This window comes from Carcharodon carcharias, chromosome 17, assembly GCF_017639515.1.
Source record: "Carcharodon carcharias isolate sCarCar2 chromosome 17, sCarCar2.pri, whole genome shotgun sequence".
NCBI classification, from domain to species: Eukaryota; Metazoa; Chordata; class Chondrichthyes; order Lamniformes; family Lamnidae; genus Carcharodon; species Carcharodon carcharias.
The window spans coordinates 71,630,108-71,655,513 of record NC_054483.1 but is presented as its reverse complement, the minus strand read 5'-3'; the positions used below and the strand labels follow the sequence as shown (position 1 = coordinate 71,655,513).

Genomic DNA, 25,406 nt, shown 5'->3' with positions numbered 1-25,406 from the left:
AATAATCGCCAATGGCCGGACAGATTAAAAACATTACCTCACTGATAAGTTCACCAGCTTTCTTCATTGTCTCAATCTGTGGGGAGCCCTGAGTCATCCATGCAACACCTCTCAGGAAGTTTAGATCGGACTTGTATTGTATCTGTATGAAAACAAGATCAAAGTATGTCTTAAGCTGTGGTCAAATCTGAAACAAACAGCACAAGAAACAAGTCAGGAGAAATTAATCAAGAACCAAAAAGAACAGAATGATTATTGTACATATTTAAATAAGGTTTATGCAGATTGAGAATCAGTATGGGAATCATGATTCAAAAGTATGATGAAAAGAATACTCATAAGAATACGAAAAAGTGTGGAATTAAAGCAAAACACTGAGCACACAAAGTCAATTCATTCCGAATCCCATGTATAATTAATCTTGGGACATCACTGCAGGAGTTCCTCAGGGTGGTGTCCTAGGCCCAACTATCTTCAGCTGCTTCATCAATGACCTTCCCTCCTTCATAAGGTCAGGGATGGGGATCTTCGCTGATGATTGCACTATGTTCAGCAACCTTGGCAACTCTTCAGATACTGAAGCAACCCCCATCCATATGCAGCAGCAACTGGACAATATTCAGGCTTGAGCTGATAAATAGCAAGTAACATTCATGCCATGAAGTGCTAGGCAATGACCATCTCCAACAAGAGAAAATCTAACCATCTCCCATTGACATTCAATGGCGTTGCCATCACTGAACCCCACACCATCAAGATTCTGAGAGTTACCATTGACCAAAAACTGAACAGGACCAACAGTTGGGCCTAGGCTATAAGAGCAGGTCAGAGGCTGGGAATTCTGCGACGAGTAACCCAACTCCTCACTCCCCAAGCCTATCCACCATCTATAAGAGACAAATCATGAGTGGAATACTCTCCCCTTGCCCAGATGTTTGCAGCTCCAACAACACTCAAGGAGCTTGACACCATCCAGGGCAAAACAGCCAGCTTGATTGGCACCCCATCCACCAGCTTAAACATTCACTCCCTCCTACATCGGTAGCAGTGTGTAACCATCTACAAGATGCATTGCAACAATTCACCAAGGCTCCTTCAACAGCACCTTCCAAACCCACAACCTCTACCACCTAGAAGGAGAAGGGCAGCAGATACATGCAGACACCACCACCTGCAAGTTCCCCTCCAAGCCACACACCATCCTGACTTGTAACTATATCACCATTCCTTCACTATCACTGGGTCAAAATCCTGGAACTCCCTAACAATCAGCACCATGGGTGGACCTACACCACAGGGACTGCAGAAGTTCAAGAAGGCAGCTCACCACCATGTTCTGAAGGGAAACTAGGCGTGGGCAATAAATGCTAGCTCAGCCAGCGATGCCCACATCCCATGAATGAATAAATAAAAAAAAGCTCCATCTAACCCATTTAATATCTTAAGGAAAAGTTCTAATCAGGGAAAACTCTAGAGTATTTACTTATTCTCCCATTTCTAAATTCAGGAGAGTTGAATAACATCAGCAAATTAAGGAGTGAGTGGAATAAGTACTTGGAGAAAAATTTGATGGAGAGATATGACAAGTCTTATGGAATATGACATTTCCTATATATTGCCACGAGCCAGTTTGATGACTGTAGCATTTTCCAGTTTTTCTTATATTCTTACATTTCATTATTCAAAGTCAGGGAAATTAATGAACCAAACATAACTTTACATTAATTGGAAAAAATTTTCCAAAGTTTGATGGAAAACATTACTTTTAAGTCTATTAGCTCCAACTGTTTGAGTTATTGTGTTATGGCATAATACTGAATGGCAATAGTCCCTGTTCACAGCATTAAAGTGTGCTTTGTGATGGACGAGGAAAACAAACATCAGGCGGGCTTGATAATTTTGCTTATTTTTCAATTTTCTGGGTTTTTTATTTCCCAAAGAAAGTTAAAACAATCAATATTCTGGTTCCTCATCATCCCATATGTAGAATATTTGGAAGGTAAAAGAACATTTTTCTTGATACAAGCTACTTCTCAGTTGTCCCATTCTAAACAAGGTGAGATTAAAATCTCACCTCCTAACATTAAATAGCACCCTGAAAAGCATCACTGGTTCTGGAATTTCCAATCAGACAGAAATCCTATTGACTTGATGATGAAGCATCCTTTAAAGCTTGCTGTCTTAGTGCTCTTGCTCCACCAGATGTTCAGGCACATTTTAACTTCTATGGCAAGATCTTGACTCTATTTCTGACCCCACGTAATTGCTACAGAACACCTGGCTAAGTGGAATGTTGTAAGGGTGCTGGTTAAATACTAAAAAGTTTTTTTTTTTTTTTACTTCTTGCTTCGCTTCGTGCAATTGACTCCCATCACCAGCATTTCATTTCAACATGCTCGCCTGTAATTCAGTGTTTGCCGTCACTTGCAGTGGAAAATCCAGAGACTGGCGGATGTGCTCCCCACAGAATTCCCTACCTCTAGCCACAGGAAAATGAAGAATAAATCAAAGACTAAAATTGTCAAAATAAACTGCTTCTCCAGAAAGCCACACTCCCTCCCCGATTCGCAGCAACCCAGATTCCACCTTTTAAGGTCATGTAAGGGCTGACATTGATCAATAACATTAGCTCAAAACGAATTGATAGCAAACTTGCAGCTAGATTTACCCCCACCCAATTTACCTCGCTCTGCTGGTTATAGGCTTTCTTTGCCAATTGCATCTTCATGTCACATGGTAGAACTGTATATCCATGAATCAACTTCTTGTAACCCAAGCCACTGGCCAAAACCTGAGCATTCCTAGCATGCACCAGGTTCACCATGTCCAATGATAAGTGGAACTGTGTTCTGCTTTCTTGTGATTCTTTCTTGTACAGCTTTTCACTCTGTAGCTTTCCAACTTGCATGCAGTGCAGCATCTTGGGATCATCCAAAATGCTTCTAGCACCAATATGTTTTCCCTTCTCTCTCACAAAGGCACTCTTGTATTGATACTGAAAGAAAAATAGAATAGTAAGTGGAAATCAACATTTTAATTTTAGGCATTAGTTTACTGCAACAATAAGCTACTGCCTTTATTATCAGGATGGTGAATTGACTTTAGAGGTCTTGTGGCTCAGTGGGTAGTGTCCCTGCCTCAGAGCCAGAAGCTCTGGGTTCAAGTCCCAAAGGACACCACCAAGCAGGTTGGTGATTAGTCTCCTCTTCCAATATGCACATAGCAGGCAGTAAAACTAGCAAGATTCCTGGTCAGCCATTCCTGACAATGCGCCTTACTAGCATGTCAGTATATGGCAGAAATCCCTCATTAAAAAAAGGTAAGAAGAGGGCTGCATCCTCAACTCAAGGAACACAGCTGAAGAATAAGAATCTACTTAACTTAATTCCATCCAACAGTTGACTCTTAATTCAAAGTTAATAATTCAAATTACCTGAAAATTCAAATGTTTTAAGCATTAAATTCCCACTTTAATTAGTTAGTTAGTCAGCAATATTAGTTATATTGCTTAATTCACATTATTAGATAGTTCAATCTTTTCACATAAAATGTGACTGAATTATCATTAGCAGACTATATACATGAATTCACCACCTTATAACCTGAGTTCCTGGACAAAGAAGAAAATGCTGGAAATAGTGTAACATTTTTTCAACAACATTCAGTGTGCTCAAAATCTTCTCTCCAGCAAAAACATAGCGTTATACTATGCATTTTCAAAGATAAAATTTCAAAGCACTAAATGCAATGAAATGAGTATGGAGGCACTTAATTCTTGAAGATCCATCATTATAATAAATATGACCTGATTGCTACCGATGACTACATTGAGTGCGGCAGTGGGCCTGTTATAAAAGAAAGAAAAAGCAATTCTGAATTTATTTGTGCAGTCAGATGGCATTCAATCTCTAGTTAGTTTAATTGATGCAGGCGGTCATTTTGACAATTGTGGCCAATACTTTGTTCAGCAAAATGTGCAGATTTCCTTTAAAAATGTGGAAGGTTTGGCCCAGATTTTGCAGCAGGAATATTGATGAGGCCATCAGTGCTGACCCTTATGAAAGAGTAAATTTTATAACCACTTCTGGTAACTGCACTTATGCAGTTAAATGCAGAAATCATGAAGTTGCACTATAACTGCATCTCATCACAAGACTGGACATTGAAACATAAGGAAAGCACAAAGTTACTGTGCTTTTGTGACAAATACCCACTAAACCCTTCAGGAAATACTAGGGCTTGTCCATTCAACTGCAACTGAATTTTTAACAGTGTGCTAATTATTTATCACTGCCAACAACCTTTCTGGCACAAAATACTAACATTTACAAGTATTCATTCCTTCAAATTTTAATTTTTGCTGAAGATTTTGGAAAATAAATAAAATTTAAAATTAAATAAAAGATTAAATGAACTTTTTCTGACTCCTGTAATCCTCTCTCAGTCCCATCTTTCTTTCCTCTCTTTATTTCACTTCCTGTACATGATTTGACATTGAATTAAATATTCTAATTTACACTTCCTGGTTCAGACTCTGTGCGCTTCACTAAGAGTTCTTCAAACTGATTGGTTATGGAGATACAAAGTTGCTTGGCTTGTTTACAAAAATCCCAAGTATCACATTGAGGCCGCCGCAAAATCCAAAATGGATTTCTAATCAAAGAAGGTGGGGAAGAGCTCCAACTGCTGGTAACCCATTCTCCCACCTGAAAGATGGGCACCCTGCAGTTGTAAATGTTGTGCAAACATTTGCCCTCTGGATCAACTCTTAGTCAGGCCTTTAAACGAGTACCCATTGCTCCTGGCCAATATAGGCAAGAGGCTATTCAGATTTGCAAATTAGAGAGGTCAGTCTGCTGTGGAACCCAATTTACAAGAACCAAGGGAAAATGGGCAAAGTATTAAAGGCTATGAGTAGATTACAAAACTACTTTACATATGAGAATCTAACAAGACTTCCTCTTACATCACTTGCTATTTGCCGGGAAGCTTTTGCACTCTGGAAGGGAATGGCTTCAAGTGTCAGTTTGTATCCAAGAGCTTGTTGGTTCAGCCACGACTGTTTGTACCTCACCTGCAGAGTAGTACACAATAAGAATTCGACATTGGCCATATATTTATATTTTTTAAAAATTGGAATTTAAAGAGAATCATTCCAATACAGTGCTAAAGAGGAGAACTACCTCACTGAGGTTTGCAGAATTAATTCTTGCCAGAATGTATTCAGGTGAACCAACAATTGGAGTGTAATGATGTCGGGCATCTTCTCCTGCAGCTTTGTAAAGGCGCTGAAAGACAAATAGTCAAAAAATTTACCTGTGCATCATGTTCATCCTTTACCCAGTAATATTCACGAACATTTAGAGTTCAATACCAAGCACTTAGCAAATGGCATCTTAGAGGAAATGCAACGATTTTCATGAGGATTCAACAGGTAACGACAATAGAAAGAAAGACAGCCATTGGAGAGTTCATGTAACTGTATCTAATCAAGGCCAGGATTTTAGAAAGCTACCATTAAACTTTGCCCATAAATTATTGGTCAGATGCTTTGGAGGATGGAAATCCAGAAAACTGATGAAAAAATTAATCTATTTTATTAACAAATTAATCTTTATTATGTATTAAGATTGGTATGTGCATCTCCAAATCTCATGCATTTCTTTATGGCTCTGTGAGGTAAACTAGTATCCACCATGGGCAGACCTCAGGACCTCAGGTAAAATAAAGTACCATAAAATAAAGTCCTATGTGTCTATTGCAGACTTGACTATATTGAAAAAAAATTCATAAAAACCCATTTACTATATTTATATTCCTTCAACTACATAAAGCCTACAACATTTCATTCCCTTATAACAACAAGCATCAGAGTTCATAGTTCCACTTCATTCCAAGAGCACTTGTAGCTATCAATCAAGTTGTGAAATGGCAGGCACCCTACTGTGATAATGGATGGTTGTGAAATCTGTCATGATGCTGTAATCTGGTAATGGAATCCCTCAGGTTTGTGCCAATAGACAGAGTGAAATAGCAATCAATGATTTTTTTAACATTTTTTAACATTTTCTTTAAAGGTTTAAAGGGCAGGACTATTAAATGTCTTGACTGCTTGTCAGAGCCTTTTCACAGTTCCTTTCGAAACTTTTGACAGGCATACTTGACACTGTTGACAGTTCATTTTGACAGGTCTGTTGACAGTTCCAATGAACTTGACATTTAATAAGTTTATGTATTTTAATGCACATTCATGCCTACTTTAAACAATTCCAAAGGGCACCTTGCCTCCACCAAAGGTCACGAGACTATATCCAATGGGGTACCTCTCCAAAGGGATGCCCTGGTTTTCCAAACAAATCCACAAAGTTCAAACCTGCTCTTACCAGGTCTAATCTGTACACTTCATGTTTCACACTCTTCGACTTACAAAACCTGACTTTAGTGGAGGCAGCTGATGATTTAAATGGCCAGCTGTCTTTGTAAACTGCTCATGCATGAACTGAGAACCTCCCTCATTTCCACCGTCACGAAAATGGGAAGCGCCGCGTGCGGGGAGGGGGGGGTGGATTTATGATTTTTGGACATTTCTGCCATTTTCACCACAACAGAGAACCCTCTGTCATGGCAAAAATCCAGGCCCAGGGAGAGAGATTAAGGGAATAGAGAGATTGTGAGGATAGAGAGAAATCAGCAATAGAGAGAGTGCCAGCACACAGGCAGAGAAAGGTTAGGAAAACAAAAACAGAGGCAGATAGAAGAGGGAGAGAGAAATTGACAGAAGAGAGATGGGGATAGGACAGAAAGATTACAGAGAGATTTGGTCCATTGAGAGAGAGATTGGAGAAAAGAGAAAGACAGAAGATAAATAAATTCAAGAGACGTAGGGGTTTTAGATGGATGGAGAATATTTGGGGAAAATGGACAGAGATTGTGTGGACACAAAAAGAGGGGAAATTGATGCTCTCAGAGAAGCTCAAACAAGAAAAAAAAGATTACAGCACAGAGTAAAAGAAACACTTGGGGACAAAGACAGAAAGTGATTACAGCCAAAGGTAAAACTGATAGGCAGAGTAAAAGCAGGGTGCAGAATGATTTCAGGGACACAGACGAAAAGTATCAGAGATTAGTGCATCAGGAGGCAGAGAGAAAAACATCAGGAAGATATGGAAAGAAACACCTTTGAGACAGGAATTAGGCCACAAGGTTAGAACCTAACTAAACTGAACAAAAGATCAAGTAACAGACAGATTCCGCTCTATTTCTCACAAAAACAACACGATTTCAGAAGGGAAGCATGTATCTACAAAAAGTACACACAGACATCAACATAATAAACAAATATAAGTGAACAAAGGACTTGCTATGAACAAACTACAGTCGATCAAGTTGTTTTTATTATTAAGAGTCTTACATATGCTGTACACTTCCCGTCCACAAACTTAATCTCCTGTGGCAGATTTTCTGTTCTATTCTGGGCCTCCATCTACAAGGTTCTTAAGATTTTCCTCTCCTTCCAAAAACGTCAGAGGCCAGTAATCCTTAATACCAATTTCTCCAAATGTTCCTCCTCAATGATGCTGAATGCCAGCACCAACTGCAATGCTATTCTCCACTCTATGATCCCAGTCCACCCTCTCAGTGCTCACAGGTGCCTAGACCATACTCTCAATGCACCCTAACCCAAGAAACACTCTCACTCCACATGGATCCCAGGACCCACCAGGATGTTCAGAGAACTCCAGCTGTGGTGTTCTCAGAACCCTGACACCCTGGGCAGAATCGTCCCAGATTTGTGCTAAGTGCTGTGGCAGGCAGGTAAAACGATGTTTTACCCGCCGGTCATGATGATGGGTTTTTAACACCGTATCATCCCAAACCCGCTGCATTAATTATGCTTTCCCATGAAACACACATTTTCCATGGCAGACGGGCTCTCAGTCAACTGCCACACCATCACCTCGCTGCATCATCATGCCAGGCACCACATTTAATGTACAGCCGCACTCAGTGCTTCCAGCCCAGGACTGCACCAAAGAAGACATGGCCCCGAAAGGCAAGAGGACTGCAGCCCTCGAACGCCTTTTGGATGCCTTGGATCCCATTGTGATGCCCTCAACCCCTGCTTTGGCTGGAGGAGGGGCAGCTACATTACGACTCAGGCTAGGTAGGCGATGGCAGTGGTGGTCAGTGCCAACGCTGCACAGAAGAGGTTGGCCATCCAGTGCAGAAAGAGGATGAATGATCTCATCCGCGCAACCAGGGTATGGCAACCATCACGCTAAACTGTCACTCAAATCCATCACACATTCACTAGCATCTCATTCACTGCCAGCTCAAGGGCCATCGCCACTCACTTTCTCACACACACCCTCACATCTCCATCTGGCCTCATCCCCTCTGGAGACTGCCTCCTCAGCCCTCACCATCTTGAGGCCACTTGCACAGATCAACATGTGCCTCCACACACACCCTGGGATACCCTCCTTCCCCAGTACAGCCATCAACCTGCAGCCTCTTCCCTTGCCTGAGGCCCCTTCTCCCCCTTCCGCAAGCAAGGCCTTGCCCTGCCAATGAAAAGCCACCCACATATGGCTGATTTGGTAGGTAGACTCCTACCCGTGGCCCCCCCCTAAAAGAGATGTGGTGCTGATTGTGAAGCCTGGCACCGATGACTGTGAATGCTGACCGAAGCAAGGTACGTGTAGGTAGTGTGGCCTTGTGGCCTACTTGAAACAGGGTTGATCTGCAGACAACTTTCTAAGTGGAAACGTTAGGGATAGAATCTTACCTATGGCAGGCTCAGAGCTCAGCACTACCTGTGCAGGCAGGGTGGCGGGGGGTGGGGGGGGAGAGAGAGAGAGGGGAGGAGGGAGAGTCAGCGCCTCACATGCGCGCAAAAGAGCCCAGCAATCTCCCTGAGGCACTGATCTGCCTCAGGGAGATTGAGTGGATAATAAAAGTTTTTTAAAAATAAAGTTTAAAAAAGTTTAAAATTATTTAAAACTGTCCCCTCATGTGATGCTGTCACATGAGCTGGGACATGTTTGTGAGGTTGGCAACATTTATTTAATAATTTTATATAACCTTCAGGAAATCTCATCCCTTCCGTGAACGAGGTTTCCTGGAAAACACGAAGGCCGCTTGGGCTCTTCGCCTGCCCGCCATCCTTAAGGTTGGACGGGCAGCATTGTCAATAGGGTAAATTGCTTTCTTAATGGCCTCAATAGGCCGCTGACAGTTAGGCAGGCACACAGCCACCTTCGGAATGACATGCGATGATGTCAGCGTGTTGGACCCGCCCCCGCATGCCGTCGGCAATATTCTGCCCTGGGTTTATTTACAATACAGCCAGCAGCAGCTACACGTGGGCTTTCAACTCCATCCTTATCTGTACATTGACTGTGAAGGTAGCCCGCGCTAACATATTGGTTTATACAGATCATGTGATCTTACTGTTCTTAAAGTTACTGTCCAACATTTAACAAAACCATAATTACTACAGTAGGCAAACAAACTTTAAAGTCCCAAGTGAAGTGCAGCCCGCCAGGTGCACGTCAATTATGTGCTGTTGTGAAACACGTTGTGGTGGGTAGTGGACGATCCAGCGTTGGGGGGGATGAGACTGGCGGGCTGGCCTTATAATGATATGCTGATGTATTACAATGAGGTTCCCGGCGTTTGATGGCAGGAAATGCAGCCCACCATTAGCAGGCTGAGTGGACAATTGCAAACTGGTTTCACACCATCATGAAACCGATTGTGCCACATTGTCCATTCACGCCATCAAACACGCCCGACTTCGGCAGGCACAGAAAATGGCCCCCGCATCAGTTTACTAAGACCTGGATACCTTACTTAAAATACTGCTGGACAATGAATCCTATTCTAGAACTACCAGATCTCAGGACCCTTTACTCAGGTCACAGAGCCAATCCTAACATTGATGCACCACTGAGTCAGTGACTCATGGAATATTACTTGGCATAACAACCCTGTTCTTATAAAAAGAAAGCCTGTCTCATCCATAAGTAATGTCATGCCTAAAGATAGGTGTTATTTTTAAACCAGAGCAATTGAGTTTGACCAGCTGTTGCCATACATTTCTGCTTTGGAAGGCAGTCATGTTTTGATAGCAAATGTCACGGGAGTCCCTGTGAGATTCACTGGGTCAAAGTTTTGCACTGTGAGATTCTATCAAACTGTAGCTATTAACATACCTCGTTGGCAATGATGTTACTCAATTTTGCACGAATCAAATCAGGCGAATCTGCCACCTGCGTAAACCTTAGCGAATATGGATGTTGACGATATTTTTTCTGTGAAAGGTACAATAGAAAATGATCATTTATTTCATTTCAACCACTCCCTATTTCCATTCTCCACCCCCCCTCCCCCACTGTATCACCTCAGTGCTGCAGTACAGCTGTTATCAGTTATTGCAAGACTATCAATTCAGAAAGTACCATTATTTATTATAATTATTCACAATAATAGTTTTGCATCAATTATTGTGCTAAATATTGAGGCCCAAAACTTGGCCAGGGCCTTTGCAGGGTCTGGGCTATGCCCGAGTTCCTGCTGGGACTTGTAAACACCATCATTTGCAATCCCCTGGTGTCATTTAAGTTCTCAGAAGGCATTCAACTGACATCAGAAACAATCAAGGAGCTTTTTTGGTGAGGAAAAATTCTATAGTTCTATTGGCCCCAACAAAATTGACTAAAATTTCAGATGTCAGTTTTCTCCAAGTCCCAGCTGATGCAGTATAAGTAGATCACTTAACATAGGGTCAGTGACAAATCACTGTGGTGCTTATTATACTGAGAGTGAGAGAATCTAGAGGAACAGTGCATTAAAAAAATTTGTGCAAATTTTCCAAATACAATTTCAGACAGTCTCTTAGCAGACACACAGAGGACCCATTGGACATCATATCAATTATCAGCCAACTTTCATCCCCTGTCTCCACCTTCCCTGGTCTGCGCCCCCTAACCTTTGTTTTATACTGTCTCTTCTCATGATTAGACATGTTCTCTTAATGAAAATCCATTTGAGGGGCATGCTCATTGTTTCTGTTTTTAAATGGTTTTTATTAGTGCAGAAAATTGCAAGAATTACACAAGTGACAATTTCAATGGAGATTCACATGTGTTGAAATATACACCTGGTCTTAATTGGATAACCTGACCTGACATCCCCCTCCCCCCAACATCCAACCGCGCCCCCCCACCAACCCCAGCACTACCCTTCCCCCTAAGTCCACCCTCCTCCCACATCCCCAGTCTCAGGACTACGTGAGACCTTCCAATGTCAGACTTACAACCAGGGTGAGCAAATCTGATTTTAAAGAAATAAGGGACATTTTGGCATGGCGGGTGCTGGCAAAACTTTTGAGACTGGAAAGGGAATTGAGGCGGTGGGGTGTTGTTGGAAAGTTGCTGGAGCCTTAAGAGTAAACTCGATATTTATGCGAACAGGATGTTTGCAATACTCCAACTGCAAAAACAATAAAAAGTTTATTTCATGATCTCAATCATGGGCTTGGGTTTTTTGTATTCCATTGTTATTCATTAAGGTTGGATTTAACTTCTACCCACCAGGTGTTTGCAACTTTCTCTGGCTTGCATAGCCTGGCCCACCAGAGCCACCAACTTCCCACTCTGACCACCCACCGCCAAGATTGTATCAGCTCCCTGCACCCCTCCCCCCAGATTGTATCAACTCCCTGCCCTCCTCCTCCCCCAAGATCGTAACAACTCCCTGTCCCCCACCCCTCTCCCCCCAGATTGTATCAACTCCCTGCCCTCCTCCTCCCCCAAGATTGTAACAACTCCCTGTCCCCCACCCCTCTCCCCCCAGATTGTATCAACTCCCTGCTCCTCTTGCCCACACCCCCAGATTGTAACAACTCCCTGCCCCTCTCCCCCACACCCCCAGATTGTAACAACTCCCTGTCCCCCTCCCCTCTCCCCCCAGATTGTATCCACTCCCTGCCCCTCTCCCCCACACCTCAGATTGTAACAACTCCCTGTCCCCCTCACCTCTCCCCCCAGAATGTATCAACTACCTGCCCCCCTCCCCCCAGGTTGTAACAACTCCCTGTCCCTGTCCCCTCTCCCCAGATTGTATCAACTCCGTACCCCCTCCCCCTCCCCCCCAGATTGTATCAACCCCCTGTCCCCCTCCCCCTCCCCCTCCCCCCAGATTGTATCAACTCCCTGCGCCCCTCACCCACACCCCCAGATTGTATCAACTCCCTGCACCCCTCACCCACACCCCCAGATTGTAACTCCCTGCCCCCTCCCCCACACCCCCAGGTTTTATCAACCCCCTGTCCCCCTCCCCCTCCCTCCCAGATTGTAACAATTCCCTGTCCCTCCCCTCTCCCCTCAGATTGTATTAACTCCCTGCCCCCTCCATCCCAGATTGTAACAACTCCCTGCCCTCCTCCCCTCCCCCCCAGATTGTAACAACTCCTTGCTCCTGTCCCCTCCTCCCCCCAGATTGTAATAACTCCCTGCCCCCTCCCTTCCCCTCCCCCCCAGATTGTAACAACTCCTTGCTCCCCTCCCCTCCTCCACCAAGATTGTAATAACTCCCTGCCCCCTCCCCTCCCCCCCAGATTATAACAACTCCCTGCTTCTCTCCCCTCTCCCCCTGATTGTAACAACTCCCTGCCCCCCTCCCCTCCCCCCCCAGATTGTAACAACTCCCTGCCCCTCTCCCCTCTCCCCCAGATTGTAACAACTCCCTGCCCCTCTCCCCCACACCCCCAGATTGTAACAACTCCCTGTCCCCCTACCCTCTCCCTCCAGAATGTATCAACTATCTGCCCCCCTCCCCCACACCCCAGATTGTAACAACTCCCTGTCCCCCTCACCTCTCCCCCCAGAATGTATCAACTACCTGCCCCCCTCCCCCCCAGGTTGTAACAACTCCCTGTCCCCTCTCCCCAGATTGTATCAACTCCGTACCCCCTCCCCCCCAAGATTGTATCAACCCCCTGTCCCCCTCCCCCTCCCCCCAGATTGTATCAACTCCCTGCACCCCTCACCCACACCCCCAGATTGTATCAACTCCCTGCACCCCTCACCCACACCCCCAGATTGTATCAACTCCCTGCACCCCTCACCCACACCCCCAGATTGTATCAACTCCCTGCCCCCTCCCCCACACCCCCAGGTTTTATCAACCCCCGTCCCCCTCCCCCTCCCTCCCAGATTGTAACAACTCCCTGCCCTCCTCCCCTCCCTCCCAGATTGTAATAACTCCCTGCCACCCTCCCCTCCCCCCCAGATTATAACAACTCCCTGCTTCTCTCCCCTCTCCCCCCAGATTGTAACAAGTCCCTGTCCCCCTCCCTCTCCCCTGATTGTAACAACTCCCTGCCCCCTCCCCTCTCCCCCAGATTGTAACAACTCCCTGCTCCCCTCCCCTCCCCCCCAGATTGTAACAACTCCCTGCTCCCCTCCCCTCCCCCCCAGATTGTAACAACTCCCTGCTCCCCTCCCCTCCCCCCCAGATTGTAACAACTCCCTGCTCCCCTCCCCTCTCCCCCCAGACTGTAACAGCTCCCTGCCCCCTCCCCTCCCCCCAGATTGTAACAACTCCTTGCTCCCCTCCCCTCCTCCCCCAAGATTGTAATAACTCTCTGCCCCCCTCCCCTCCCCCCCAAATTATAACAACTCCCTGCTCCTCTCCCCTCTCCCCCGAGATTGTAACAAGTCCCTGTCCCCCTCCCTCTCCCCTGATTGTAACAACTCCCTGCCCCCCTCCCCTCTCCCCCAGATTGTAACAACTCCCTGCCCCCCTTCCCCTCTCCCCCCAGATTGTAACAACTCCCTGCCCCCCTCCCCCCAGATTGTAACAACTCCCTGCCCTCCTTCCCCTCTCCCCCGATTGTTACAACTCCCTGCACCCCCCTCCCCCCAGACTGCAGCTCCTCCCAGATCCTAACCCAACGCTGTTCTCTTTGTGCTGGCGAGGGTTCAGGGGATGGGGCTAAAACTAGAAGTGATGGTACAGTTCTCCCATGGTTGAGCAGCCGGCGTGGGGCCACCTAAACCGGTGGAGTGTTGGTTTTGGTGCAATCAGGGGTGAGGGATGGTGGTGGTGGTGGTAGTGGTGGGGGGAGAGTTAGATTCATTCCCAGAGCTTGGGGCGGGGTGGGCTCCTGTCCAGCATCCCAAGCCAGGCCTTCCTGGGATGTGTGTTCTCCTGGATTTTTGAAGTTTTGTCCAGACAAGTTCCCCACTTGTTGTCAGAGCCAACCTGCAGGTGCCCAGGGGTCTGCAGGATCACCATGCGCCGAGTAGGTGTGCACCCTCCACTTGGGACGATTGGCCCCCACATCCCTGGTCCCGAGGCTCCACCAGCTCCCCCTTTCCGGTCTCAAAGGTTTTGCCAGCACCCACCAGGCCAAAATGTCCCCTTTTTTTATGCGAGTTGTTCACCCTGGTTGTGGCCTGGCATTGGAATGTCTGGTGTAGTCCTGAGGCTGGGGTGGGTGGGGTCAGACCAGGCCCTTTAGGCCCAAGACTGGGGGGGGGGGGCGGGGGATGGGCATCGGGGCTGGCGCACAGGCCCATCCAAGTACATTTTCAGCAAGCCTGAGGGGGGGAGAGCTGTAAGGAGTAGGGGAGGGAAGGGGTCCGGGTTAACCTGGGGATTGGGTGGCTCCAACTCCCAGCAGGGGAATGGGAGACGCAGTCAGGGGAGAATTGGAAGTGGTGGGGGGTTGAACCACAGACTGCTCGGCCGGTATCAACAGGATCCCTCCTGCCCCTCTGGTGAAACAATCCATATTTTTCCCACAAGGTTGGCCACACTGGCGGAGCCGGCAACTGCAGCGGAGGTGGTGGAAACGACGGTGGAAGAGGCCATAACAATGGTGGGAGGGGCAACGGAAATAGCAGCAGAGACAACAGCTGAGGCATCGGTGGAGGTGGAGGCAGCGGCTGAGGTGGTAGAGGCGGAGGAGGCAGCAATGATGGAATTAGCAGCAAAGGAAGTAACTGAGGGAGAAGTGGAGCCAGGGGCAACGGCTCTGTTGGCAGAGGAGGAGGCAGTAACAGCAGCAGGGGTGACAGCAACAGAAACAGTGACAGAGGCAGCGCTGGAGGAGCAGGCAGTGGCTGTGGCGGTAGAGGGAGAGGCAGCAATAGCAGCAGAGGCAGCAAGGAGACGGTAAGGGAAGGATCAGGAGGAAGGGGTCATGTGCCAGGTGAAATGGAAGGGGTAAGGGAAGCGCTTGGGGAAAATTTTGAAAATAAGTGGTAAGATGTATTGTTTAGTTTTCCTATCATAACACGTTGGAAGCTGCATTGATATCCTCATGATCATTTTTGATGCCTAATAATCACATTAGAAGCCTAATGATCACTTTTGAATGCTCATGATCACTTCTGCAAATTTAACAAGCTGTGATGGCTTTTGAATGCTTCTGTGTGCTTTGATGACTCTTGAAGTAGGAGGATCATGATGTTAAAAGATGGCTAACTGAGTGTTTTTGATGACAAATGATCACTGTTTCTGTGATCAAAACTCATTCCAAATTGTACCTTTTGATGTCAAATGATATACTGATCATTTTGAACACAATTGAACATAAAATCATTGTCAATTTTTTCTGGTACAGTATACTTGATGGTCTGGGCAACATTCCTTCAGCAAACAATACCAGAAACAGGCATTCATTTCATTTGCAGTTCGTGACACCTTTTGTACACAAACTGCCACATTTGCCTTCATAACATTAGTGGTTACAGTTGTTGTATATGAGAGGGGATCGTCTTCATCATTATTACTTGGGCAATGATCTGGTGGAGTAAATCATCCACCAGTTTTAAGAGCAGTCCTTGAAAATCATGCAGCTTCTATAATGTGCAGGCATTCCATTCCATCACATTATGGTGAGAATTGCCTCTGAAGTGATTTGAGACATTTGGGTTAATAAAAGTTTTGGTACAAATAAGGAAGGAGAAAGGTCCTGTTTAAAATCACACAATTTTACATTACAGAATACAGCTTATGATCAGACACACCAATAAATCAGTGTCACCTCTGCATCACACCATATCTGTGGTTACATCTTTAGATTCCATGTACTGCAAAAAGAACTTGCCGAGGAACCCTACCTCACTGATAAGGGCAGTTGCTCTCTTCACTTCTTCGATTCCTAAAGCCCCTGTTGAAATCCAAGCCACTCCTTTCATGAAGTTCAGGTCAGATCTGTACAGGTTCTATTAAAATACAGAACATTATTAAAAGACAATTAACACTGTGCACTAAAGATACATTGGTTAGCAAGCAAGCATCAATGCATGGCAAGCAGTTCTACATTTTGAATAAAACCGTTGTTTAAGGATGCCTTTATGCTATGTAACTACCATCCTGAGAACAGTAAATGCACTGGGAGTGATTCTGTGATCCAGTGGCCTTATCAGGGGGACTCACAATTTCACAGGCTCTGCACCTGCAACTTCTAACAAGCATCTGTCCTCGCTGGAACAACTGAATTACCATTTTGATTATTTTCCACCTATGAGTATTGTCATGACAATGTGCAATGTGCAATGTAGAACATTAATTGCTAGTTCCATTGGTAGCTGTACTGCTTTGGATTATTTCCAAAAAGGAAATAAACAGCTAGAACTACAAAAAAACTGCTTTAAAATGGCTGCAGAAGTCACCTTTTCTACAAATTGGCCAAGTTTCTAGAAGCCTCTGAAAGGGGATTAGCAGGGATCATGTCTAGATAATTCCCCTGATAGACTTCACACCTGCAATTGTCTGAACTGTTTGCAAAACATAAGAACAATAGGCCATAGGCTTCCTGGCTCCAAAAACTGTCAGGAACAAAAAGGGTTAATGAAGATAAAAACAAAAAAACTGCAGACGCTGGAAATCCAAAACAAAAACAGAGTTACCTGGAAAACCTCAGCAGGTCTGGCAGCATCAGCGGAGAAGAAAAGAGTTGATGTTTCGAGTCCTCATGACCCTTCGACAGTTCTGTCGAAGGGTCATGAGGACTCGAAACGTCAACTCTTTTCTTCTCCGCTGATGCTGCCAGACCTGCTGAGTTTTTCCAGGTAATTCTGTTTTTGTTAAGGGTTAATGAAACTCATTATTCAAGGAGGGTGCTAAGGACCCACTTTCTGTTTTTTTGGCAGTGTGATAGCTTTGACAATGGGAGATCAAAACTCCTTCATTAATATGGATTGCTCTCCATTATGTGCCAATAGCCATCACATGATCAGAACCCCACTTCTGAAAAGTTATGATTAAAAACTTCTGTTTGTTACAGGGGGGAAAAGTCTGCAGAATGTACCAGGGAAATAAAGAAGAAGACTGCAGAATTACCTTTCTCTCTCTCCTTCTCTGACTCCGCTATTCTAAGGTTCTCGACCCTGTCTCTGTTATATTTTGGAATACATCACATAGATAGAGAATTTTGATTGAAAGGAACTTCAAGTATCATAGCATCCACTTTAGAAAAAGACGGACTATAGCTAAAAGACACCGTCTCCAGAAAAACAGCCAGCTTACATTAGCCGCAACACCACTGGAATTTCAAGATGCCAAAGGAGCGTCAGAATGTATGTCTCTCATTCTTCTTATGGGTTTTAATTCTTATCAATTCCACCTCCTCCATCTTCTAACTTGTTCTGTTTGCATGCTAGTATGTATGTATGTGTGTGTATGTGTGTGTATATGTGTGTGTGTATATGTGTGTGTGTATGTGTGTGTGTGTGTATGTGTGTGTGTGTGTATGTGTGTGTGTATGTGTGTGTGTGTGTATGTGTGTGTGCGCGTGTGCTGCACGGTTTGGGATGTGCTTTTTAATTTTTTAATGAATCTTATGCTTATACCTAAGTGAATTTTAACAATAAGATCTGGCTGGCTTATTTCTTCATATAGCCATAGGGTCCAAATATATATTGAATTGAAAAATCGCAATTTTCCAAAAAAAATTCAAACTCTGTATTGACCAACTTCAGGAGTGCAAAAGAGAGGAAATTATTCAGCCCTCTGGACTTGGTGTAACAGTATAAGGAATTAATGCATTTACCTACTTCCTATTCTTCCATTTGTTTCATGCTTCTCTAAGAAGTTTTACACATTTCCATATACAATACTCTGCTGTGGCTTGAATAAATCAGCTTATTTTCTAACTGTTTAACAAAAGACATTAATAAACTGTAAACAGAACGATATTAAAAACTATACAACATACAGGACAATGTCCTCCAATCTTGGCACTCAGCCATATAGGCCAGAAGGCTACGAGGTTAAAATTTCCAACCACAGCTCCTTCAGTTACCCCAACTAGATCAGTGTCTCAGGTACTGCAATTGGCTTTGGCATCGCTGGATTATGCAGGTGCAAAATCAGAAAGCTGTCCAACTCTCAATCATTAATCATGTGCTGCCAGAGAAACTACTTGTCCATGGAGGTAACGTTAGCACAGAATCGGACTCAACTTCCTTCCCTGATGCAATGGCACACGTGAAAAAAAAACCTAAGTGATATACCAGAGGACAGCGAACACCCATGAAACCACACCAAAGATTGGTTCAGTGCTTCAGGACAGGAGGGTGAAAATGGGAGGAAAATTAAAAAAAGAAAACACAGAACTCTCATTGTAAACTTACCTCACTCTGCAGATCATAGGCGTGCTTTGCCCATTGCAACTTCAAGTCATCGGGTACTGTTGTATAATGGTGAATGATATATTTGTAGTTCTGGTCACTGGCTAAACCTTGGGCTTTCTTAGCATGGACAAGGTTCACCATATCCATGGGTAGATGGAAATCAGTCTTTGTCTCCTCAAAATCTTTCCTGTACTTCAGCTAGTTTGAAAGCAATAATTTCTCATTAAAATATTTCTAATGAATGACATATTTGTTACCCAAAATAATACTAGATAATTAATCACACATAGCCTTTTTGTTGCAACATATTAAGAACGCCATGGGCCATGACATTCTCTTCCATAGGAAAAGGGAGAGGAGACCCATGGTATCAGTTCTTCACCCCCTTTATGTTTTCCTGGGAATAATGGGATTTCCTCAAAGAGGCAAATTGGGAGCTGGGCCTGGTAAAATTTTTAAGTGACACCCAACCCTTCTGCCTCATTCTTCTCTTCCTCCAAGTACACAGAAGAAGCTAATGGTGGACCTTGAAACTGTGGCTCCCTTAGATCAGAGGTTCTAAGGGAGCCAGACAGCAAAAGAATGAAAGTAAATCAGTAAATAGAAACATAACCAATCTAAACAAACCTCTATTATGGAATTATTGCCTATGAGGCTGCGTTCAATAGAAAGATTTAAAACTTATCATATTTGTATTCAGTTGGTTTTGGAAAATGATGGTCAATGATGGATCTGGTATCAGATTAGAGTCACATGGTTAACCTCACAACTTCCTTTAGTAGCACACAAATTTAGATCAAAATGACGTCCAATTTTTCTTCCAAAGGAAATCTGCAACCTTATGTATGAAATATGATCCCTTCCAAATCATGTATTCTGCATTGTACTGCACAATACCGATGACATGGCATTGCATGTCCTCCCCCACAACAAGTTCTCAGTTCTCAGAATTGACCACATGATAGGCAGGCAGACGAGACTACACATTCTATGAAAAGTATATAAATTCAAAACACTTTAAAGTTATTTTCCTACATACATCACTGTTGAGCCTGGCTGCATGAACGGAATGAGAAATGTTCAGATCATCCTCCAGTTTTTGTATTCCAACCATCTGACCTCTTGTCTTCTCAAATGCTTCTTTGTATTTGTACTGTGATGGAAAACACATGTTAGGAGCCAAAGGTAAAGGAAATATTACAATTATGTTGACCGAAGCTTATAAAAATGCTTCATTTTCTTAAACCAGTGTGCTGCAATTCTACCATGAGATACTGGCAATCAAAGTGTTTCTCTGTAATTTCTGTCACTGTTATTTTAGCAGGGGCACTAATGTTTTTAAAATAAATAAGATAATTTTGAGGTAAAATAATTGGAAGAGGAATTTCAACCAGGGCATGAAACATTTCAAAAGTAATATCCCACAGCAGAATTTAAACCAATTACATTTTAAAAAAAAAAGACTGAATATTATGGGTTGAATCTTCTGGAAAATTTCCAGGTGTCAGGACCATTTACGGGTCTTGGCCCCATTCGCAGTATTGGCAAGACCTCAGGCGTGATCTTACGTGAGCCAGCCAGTTAAGAACCCACGTCCAGAAAGCTGTCCAATGAGGGATGGTGTGCAGGTTCTGGAGTTGGGAGGTGGATAGGGCATTATGGGGGTCTGCAGCCTTCACAGTGTCACCAGTGAAAGCGATGCTGAGAAGCAAGCAGCAGGGTGCAGGTACCATCATTATCAGGTGAGGGATTGGTACTTCATTAGTCCCGTCGCTATTGGAGACATCAGTCTACAGGAGATCCACACGCTATCACAAGCCACTGTCATGGGATCGCATCAGCCTTGCCATTTCTTGTGAGGAAACATGAAAAAAGCCTTGAAATCTCAAGGAGCTCCAAACCCCCACTGTGCAGTTGCCTCCCGAGTTGCCCAGGGTGTTGGCACAACCGGTGGCCCATGCAACACTGGCAAAATTGCCTTGCACTGGGAACAAAATGGAAAATTAATCCCTTAACAACCTCAATAACCATAAATGTGCCAGTTGCTGGCATCTGACCCAGCCCATCCAACAAAAGCGGGAACTCATAAGCAAACCAGGCTGATGCATTATTTCCTAAATTTGCTTTGCTGACAACGCACCTCCCCCACCCCAACTCCACCCCACCAACCCATGTCCCAGTGGCTGGGCAAATTCCCCCCTACATTTTAGTTGAAGACCAAAGATGTCCTCTGTTAAAGATTTGCAGCCTGACTGAAAGAAAGAGTATTTGAGAAACTCTAATCTCAGGGATTATCCAACGTTTAATGTACTAATGACAAATTTAAATCTCCAAAGTAAGAGTCGATGGTTATGCTGTACACTTAGTAAACAATTTTTCTTCCTGTATATTCACCCATACAGCATTACATCAAGCTTCTAATGCTTCTTTGTTAGCACGTCCCAAACTCAGAAGGACAAGGATGGCAGATGCATGGGAACATCATCGCCTCCAAGTTTCCCACCATGTCATACACCATCTCAACTTGAACACATGTCACCACCATTCCTTCAGCGACGCTGGATCAAAATGCTGGAATTCTCTATCTTACAGCATTGTGGCAGGATTTCAAAACAAGGACCACAGTAGTTCAGAAAGAATCCCCGCCACCTTTTGAACGTCATCCAAGGACAAACAATAAATGCTGGCCTTGCCAGTGATGCCCACATCCCAACAGTACATATAAAAAAGACCAGCACTATAAGCATAATTTAAAAAAAAAATGCAAATCTAAAACCAAATAGTCAAGGTTTACAACTGATTTTTTTTCTAAATGGATCAAATTAGTACACAGATCACATGTGCATCGTATGAACCATTTTTGTCCTGATTTGACCAGAGAATAACTTTAATTAAAGGCAGCCATTCACATGTGCAATTCTGTAGCGTTTTACAATTGCACCATAGAAAATAGACTTAAAATTGTGGCATTTCTTTGGGGTGGATACTGAAATATTTAAAAATGAAATCAGCTCTGTTAAATTGGAAAGTTTTGTGACTTCCAAAAATCTTAGAGGAGTTCAAAGTCCCCATGGAGACACTGTCAAACATGTCAGAATTTTAAATTAAATTCCAACAAGGTTGCAAAGTGCTGCCAAAGGCCTCAATAAGTTGTTTCAAATGTTAACTGAAGTATGAACACAAAGGAATTTAATGGGGGAAAGAAACTTGGTACCAAAAGTGGCCAACACAGGGAATGCTGAAAGACTTACTTTAGTTAGAAGTGGATTTCATTAAAATATTAAAAGCAATGTTACTTAATTGCTAGATGGTGACTGGTAAGAGGTAGTTTAGCCTACACTAACTGTAACTTGATGTACAATCCCCTTTGTGTTGGGCTGAGTACATCAGAGGTCAGGAAAATATTCCAAATAGGCTATTACTGTGTCATAACCAACCCCGGTGTATAAGCAGGAAAAAACGTTTCAATGATTTCAAAACGTAAGGTCGGAAAAAAAACAAGAACTAGTTGAGGCTGGACTTTATCCCGAGCCTAAGATCGCTCAATTCCTAAATAGCCTTTGATTTGCAATGACTTTAAATAGTACATAAACTGTTTAGTTCCAGTCTATTCGCACCTCTGACAGATATTACCTTTAGTCATTTCCAGACCAATTATTTGGACTGATACTTACATCGCTAATAATTTCTCTTGATGCTTTGGCAGCTTGGACTGGAATAGCATCCAAAAGTAGTTTATATCCAGCATCCCGTAATTTTGTCCACGACTCCCTGTAGCGGTTCTTTGAAACAATAAATGATTTGGGGAATAAGTATTTGGCACATTTCTACTGCTTCTTTTTCAACCTTAAAACCATTGAGGCTTACTGCACAGAGGTAGCCATTCAGCACATCGGGCAGGATTTTTGGGTCACACTCTGTGGGGTGGCGTGGGGTGGAGGGGTAGGTCAGGAATGAAGGCAGAGGGGGTGTGAACATAAGGCATGCCTGGTGTGCTAGCTTCCTGAGCCCATTACTGGCACTAACTAATTTGCAAGGCAGGGATACCTATCCCCACGCGGTGAGTAACTAATTAGGCTGATTAAGATCCTTGTTAAGCCCACATAGAAGAGGCTGACTGAGATTTTCCAGTCAGTCTCCAGTTTCCTGCACCAACAGGCAGGCACCTGGCAGCAGGCCTGGGGGTTGGACAGCAATGCAGGCCCTCCCTACAAGCCTCAGTGTGGGTACAGGCCGCCCTGTATAGGCACCCACCCACACAGCTGGTTTATCTGTTCTTTAAATTAAGTTTGTAAAGGTAATTGAGAGGGCGCCACTACGTTGAACGCCCCTCACACTTACCAACCATCCAGTGCAGGATGCTGCTCCTCTCAAGCTGGAAGGCCTCTGATTGGCCCTCCAGTTGTAAGAACCCGCCCGCTGCTCTTAATTGGACAGGAACTTGTCTCCATGGAAATTAAGAAGGCACCCCCATCAAAATCCCAGAGAATTACAGTTTCCCGTAGGGAGCAATTTTGTGCCCAGAAACAGTCCCCATTTCTGTTTCCTGCTCTTGTGGGAAAATTCCAACCATTGAGAGGAATTTAATGCCTTCCACTGAGGCAAGTTTGGTGGTGGGGGTATTTAAGCAGGCAAGAGGGTGACAGGTGGGAACTCTGCCACCTTCCCACCTCTGCCCCAATTAAATCAATGGTGGAAAGGCTCATGGACAGCCTTGCCACCCTGCCCCCCCACCTTTTAATTTCCCACTTAAAGGCCTCATCCTGCCACTGCTGGTATTTATCCATTGGCAGGAAGGGGATTCGCCATGCAGGAAGCCTGAAAAAGAAACCTACTGGGGTTGCTCCCAGGCTTCTGCGCGGGAGGGGGTGGGGGTGGGGGGCAGAGGCAGGTCCCTTGTTCAAAGGAACTCACTGCCTAGTTGTAGGGAGCCACACAAAGAGCCATCATCTGCCTTTGCTGCCAACCCCCTACCCATTCAACCCTCTACTCCTGCGATCCTCCTCCCACCGGCACTCACCTGTGACCTGGATCCATCAGTAATCCTGGACTCAAGGTGTGTGTCGCACCAGCCTGTGATTGGCTGGCAACTCTCGGTGGGTGGGACTTTTATCCCCAGGTTCTTTGAGTACAGGAATGCCTGCCGCTGCCCAGTTAAGTGCCTGATTGGCACTTTATATGATGAGACTTCCTGAAAAGAGTGATGCAGGGCTATCGCCAGCTCTCCAGCCAGTGGATGAGACCCCTATTGCCTACATTAAGCTCTGTCCATTGTGTCTATGCAAACTCTTTGTTAGAGTAATCCAAGACCACGGCCAACTTGCAAAATATAACTTGTTTTTTTTTTCTATTAGTTATCTCCCTCAATTATCACAGAAAATAATTAACTGCTTTTGCTTAAAATTTAAATCCAATCATTTAAACAAAATACCTTCTGTTTTTGAAAGTTTAGTTAGCAAATAAAGAACTGCAGAGAGGGGATGTCATAAAATGCAAAAGCTTCTAATGAACCAATAACTAAAAACAGGGAAAATAATTTGCCTACAGTATAGTTATTTCGCCTAATCACACCTATTGCTGAGTGCCAAGCAAATACTTAAGTTCATTTTTTAAAGCCATTAAATATTACAGTATTGTCCTTCATTGTCCCGCAGCCATTATTAATTAGCCTTTTAGTGCACCAACTATTAATTGTTTAATTTGCTTAGGAATTCGTATCATTTGTAAAAACAAAACTTCCTTTCGTGAATCTTCTGCTCATCAAAGTGAGAGATGTTAGTGTTGGGAAATGGGAGATTTTCACTTCCCATTATCAGCATCAAGGACACATAGGTCAGGTGCAATCTGCTCCAACCTCAAAAAGATATATTGTCCTGCATCAATCAATATGACAATCTCAAACCAGCTGTGCTGTGCTTTCTCTGAATTTGATTGCCAATTTTGTGACAATTAGTCCTGACAAAGACCCTATGAAACACCATGGGATGTTTTATTGCATTAAAGGTGAATAGCTCTTCTAACCAGTGCCCCACCGTACACCCTGCATAAACTTGAGCTCATCAAAAACACTACTGTCCACATCACAGCTCACACTAAGTCCCATTTACACATCATCTCTGGGCTCATTGACCAAAATTGGCTCCCATCCAGCATGCTTCAATTTAAACTTCTCACTCTTGTTTTCAAAACCCTCCATGTCCTTGCCGCTCCCTATCTCTGGAATCTCCTCCAGCCCCACAACCCACCACGGAGAAAACAAAAAAAATGCTGGAAAAACTCACCAGGTCAGGCAGCATCTGTGGAGAGGAACAGAGCTTGTTGACCTTTCATGAGATCCCTCCGAGAATTCTGCTCTCCTCCAAGACTGGTCTCTTGCATGTCCCCGATTTTCTTCACTCTGTCATTGCCAGCCATGTCTTCAGCAACCTAGGCCCTAAGTTCTGGTATTCCTTACTTAAATCTCACTGCCTGTCTGCTTCAATTTCCTCCTTCTTAAAACCTACCTTTTAAACCAGGTGTTTGGTCATCTATCCTATTTATGTAGCTCAGTGTCAAATTTTGTTTGATTAAGCTCCTGTGAAGCACCTTGGGATGTTTTACTATGTTAAAGGCGCTACATAAATGCAATTTGTTGTTATTATACAAATGCAACAAATTGCTGCTGAATTAGACAAAGAGGTTACCAAAACCTGCTTAAAACAACAAGACACAGCTTCATCCACTCGGTGTAAGTTGGCTTTGAAACAAGTCCCA

The 25,406-nt window shown here is 44.1% G+C and overlaps 1 protein-coding gene across 2 annotated transcripts in view; it reads right to left on the bottom strand.

The window, feature by feature from the left end:
- The window catches only part of LOC121289921 (nebulin-related anchoring protein), a 116,551-nt gene that overhangs the window by 14,308 nt on the left and 76,837 nt on the right, over positions 1-25,406 (bottom strand). For both annotated transcript variants that reach the window (XM_041209899.1, XM_041209900.1), the window contains 9 exons: positions 22,328-22,435; positions 19,693-19,806; positions 18,654-18,851; positions 16,137-16,241; positions 10,218-10,316; positions 5,184-5,288; positions 4,967-5,074; positions 2,684-2,995; positions 38-142 (listed from right to left, as the gene is read on the bottom strand). In XM_041209899.1, the coding sequence (XP_041065833.1) occupies positions 38-142; positions 2,684-2,995; positions 4,967-5,074; positions 5,184-5,288; positions 10,218-10,316; positions 16,137-16,241; positions 18,654-18,851; positions 19,693-19,806; positions 22,328-22,435 (1,254 nt within the window). The remainder of the gene's footprint in view (positions 1-37; positions 143-2,683; positions 2,996-4,966; positions 5,075-5,183; positions 5,289-10,217; positions 10,317-16,136; positions 16,242-18,653; positions 18,852-19,692; positions 19,807-22,327; positions 22,436-25,406) is intronic.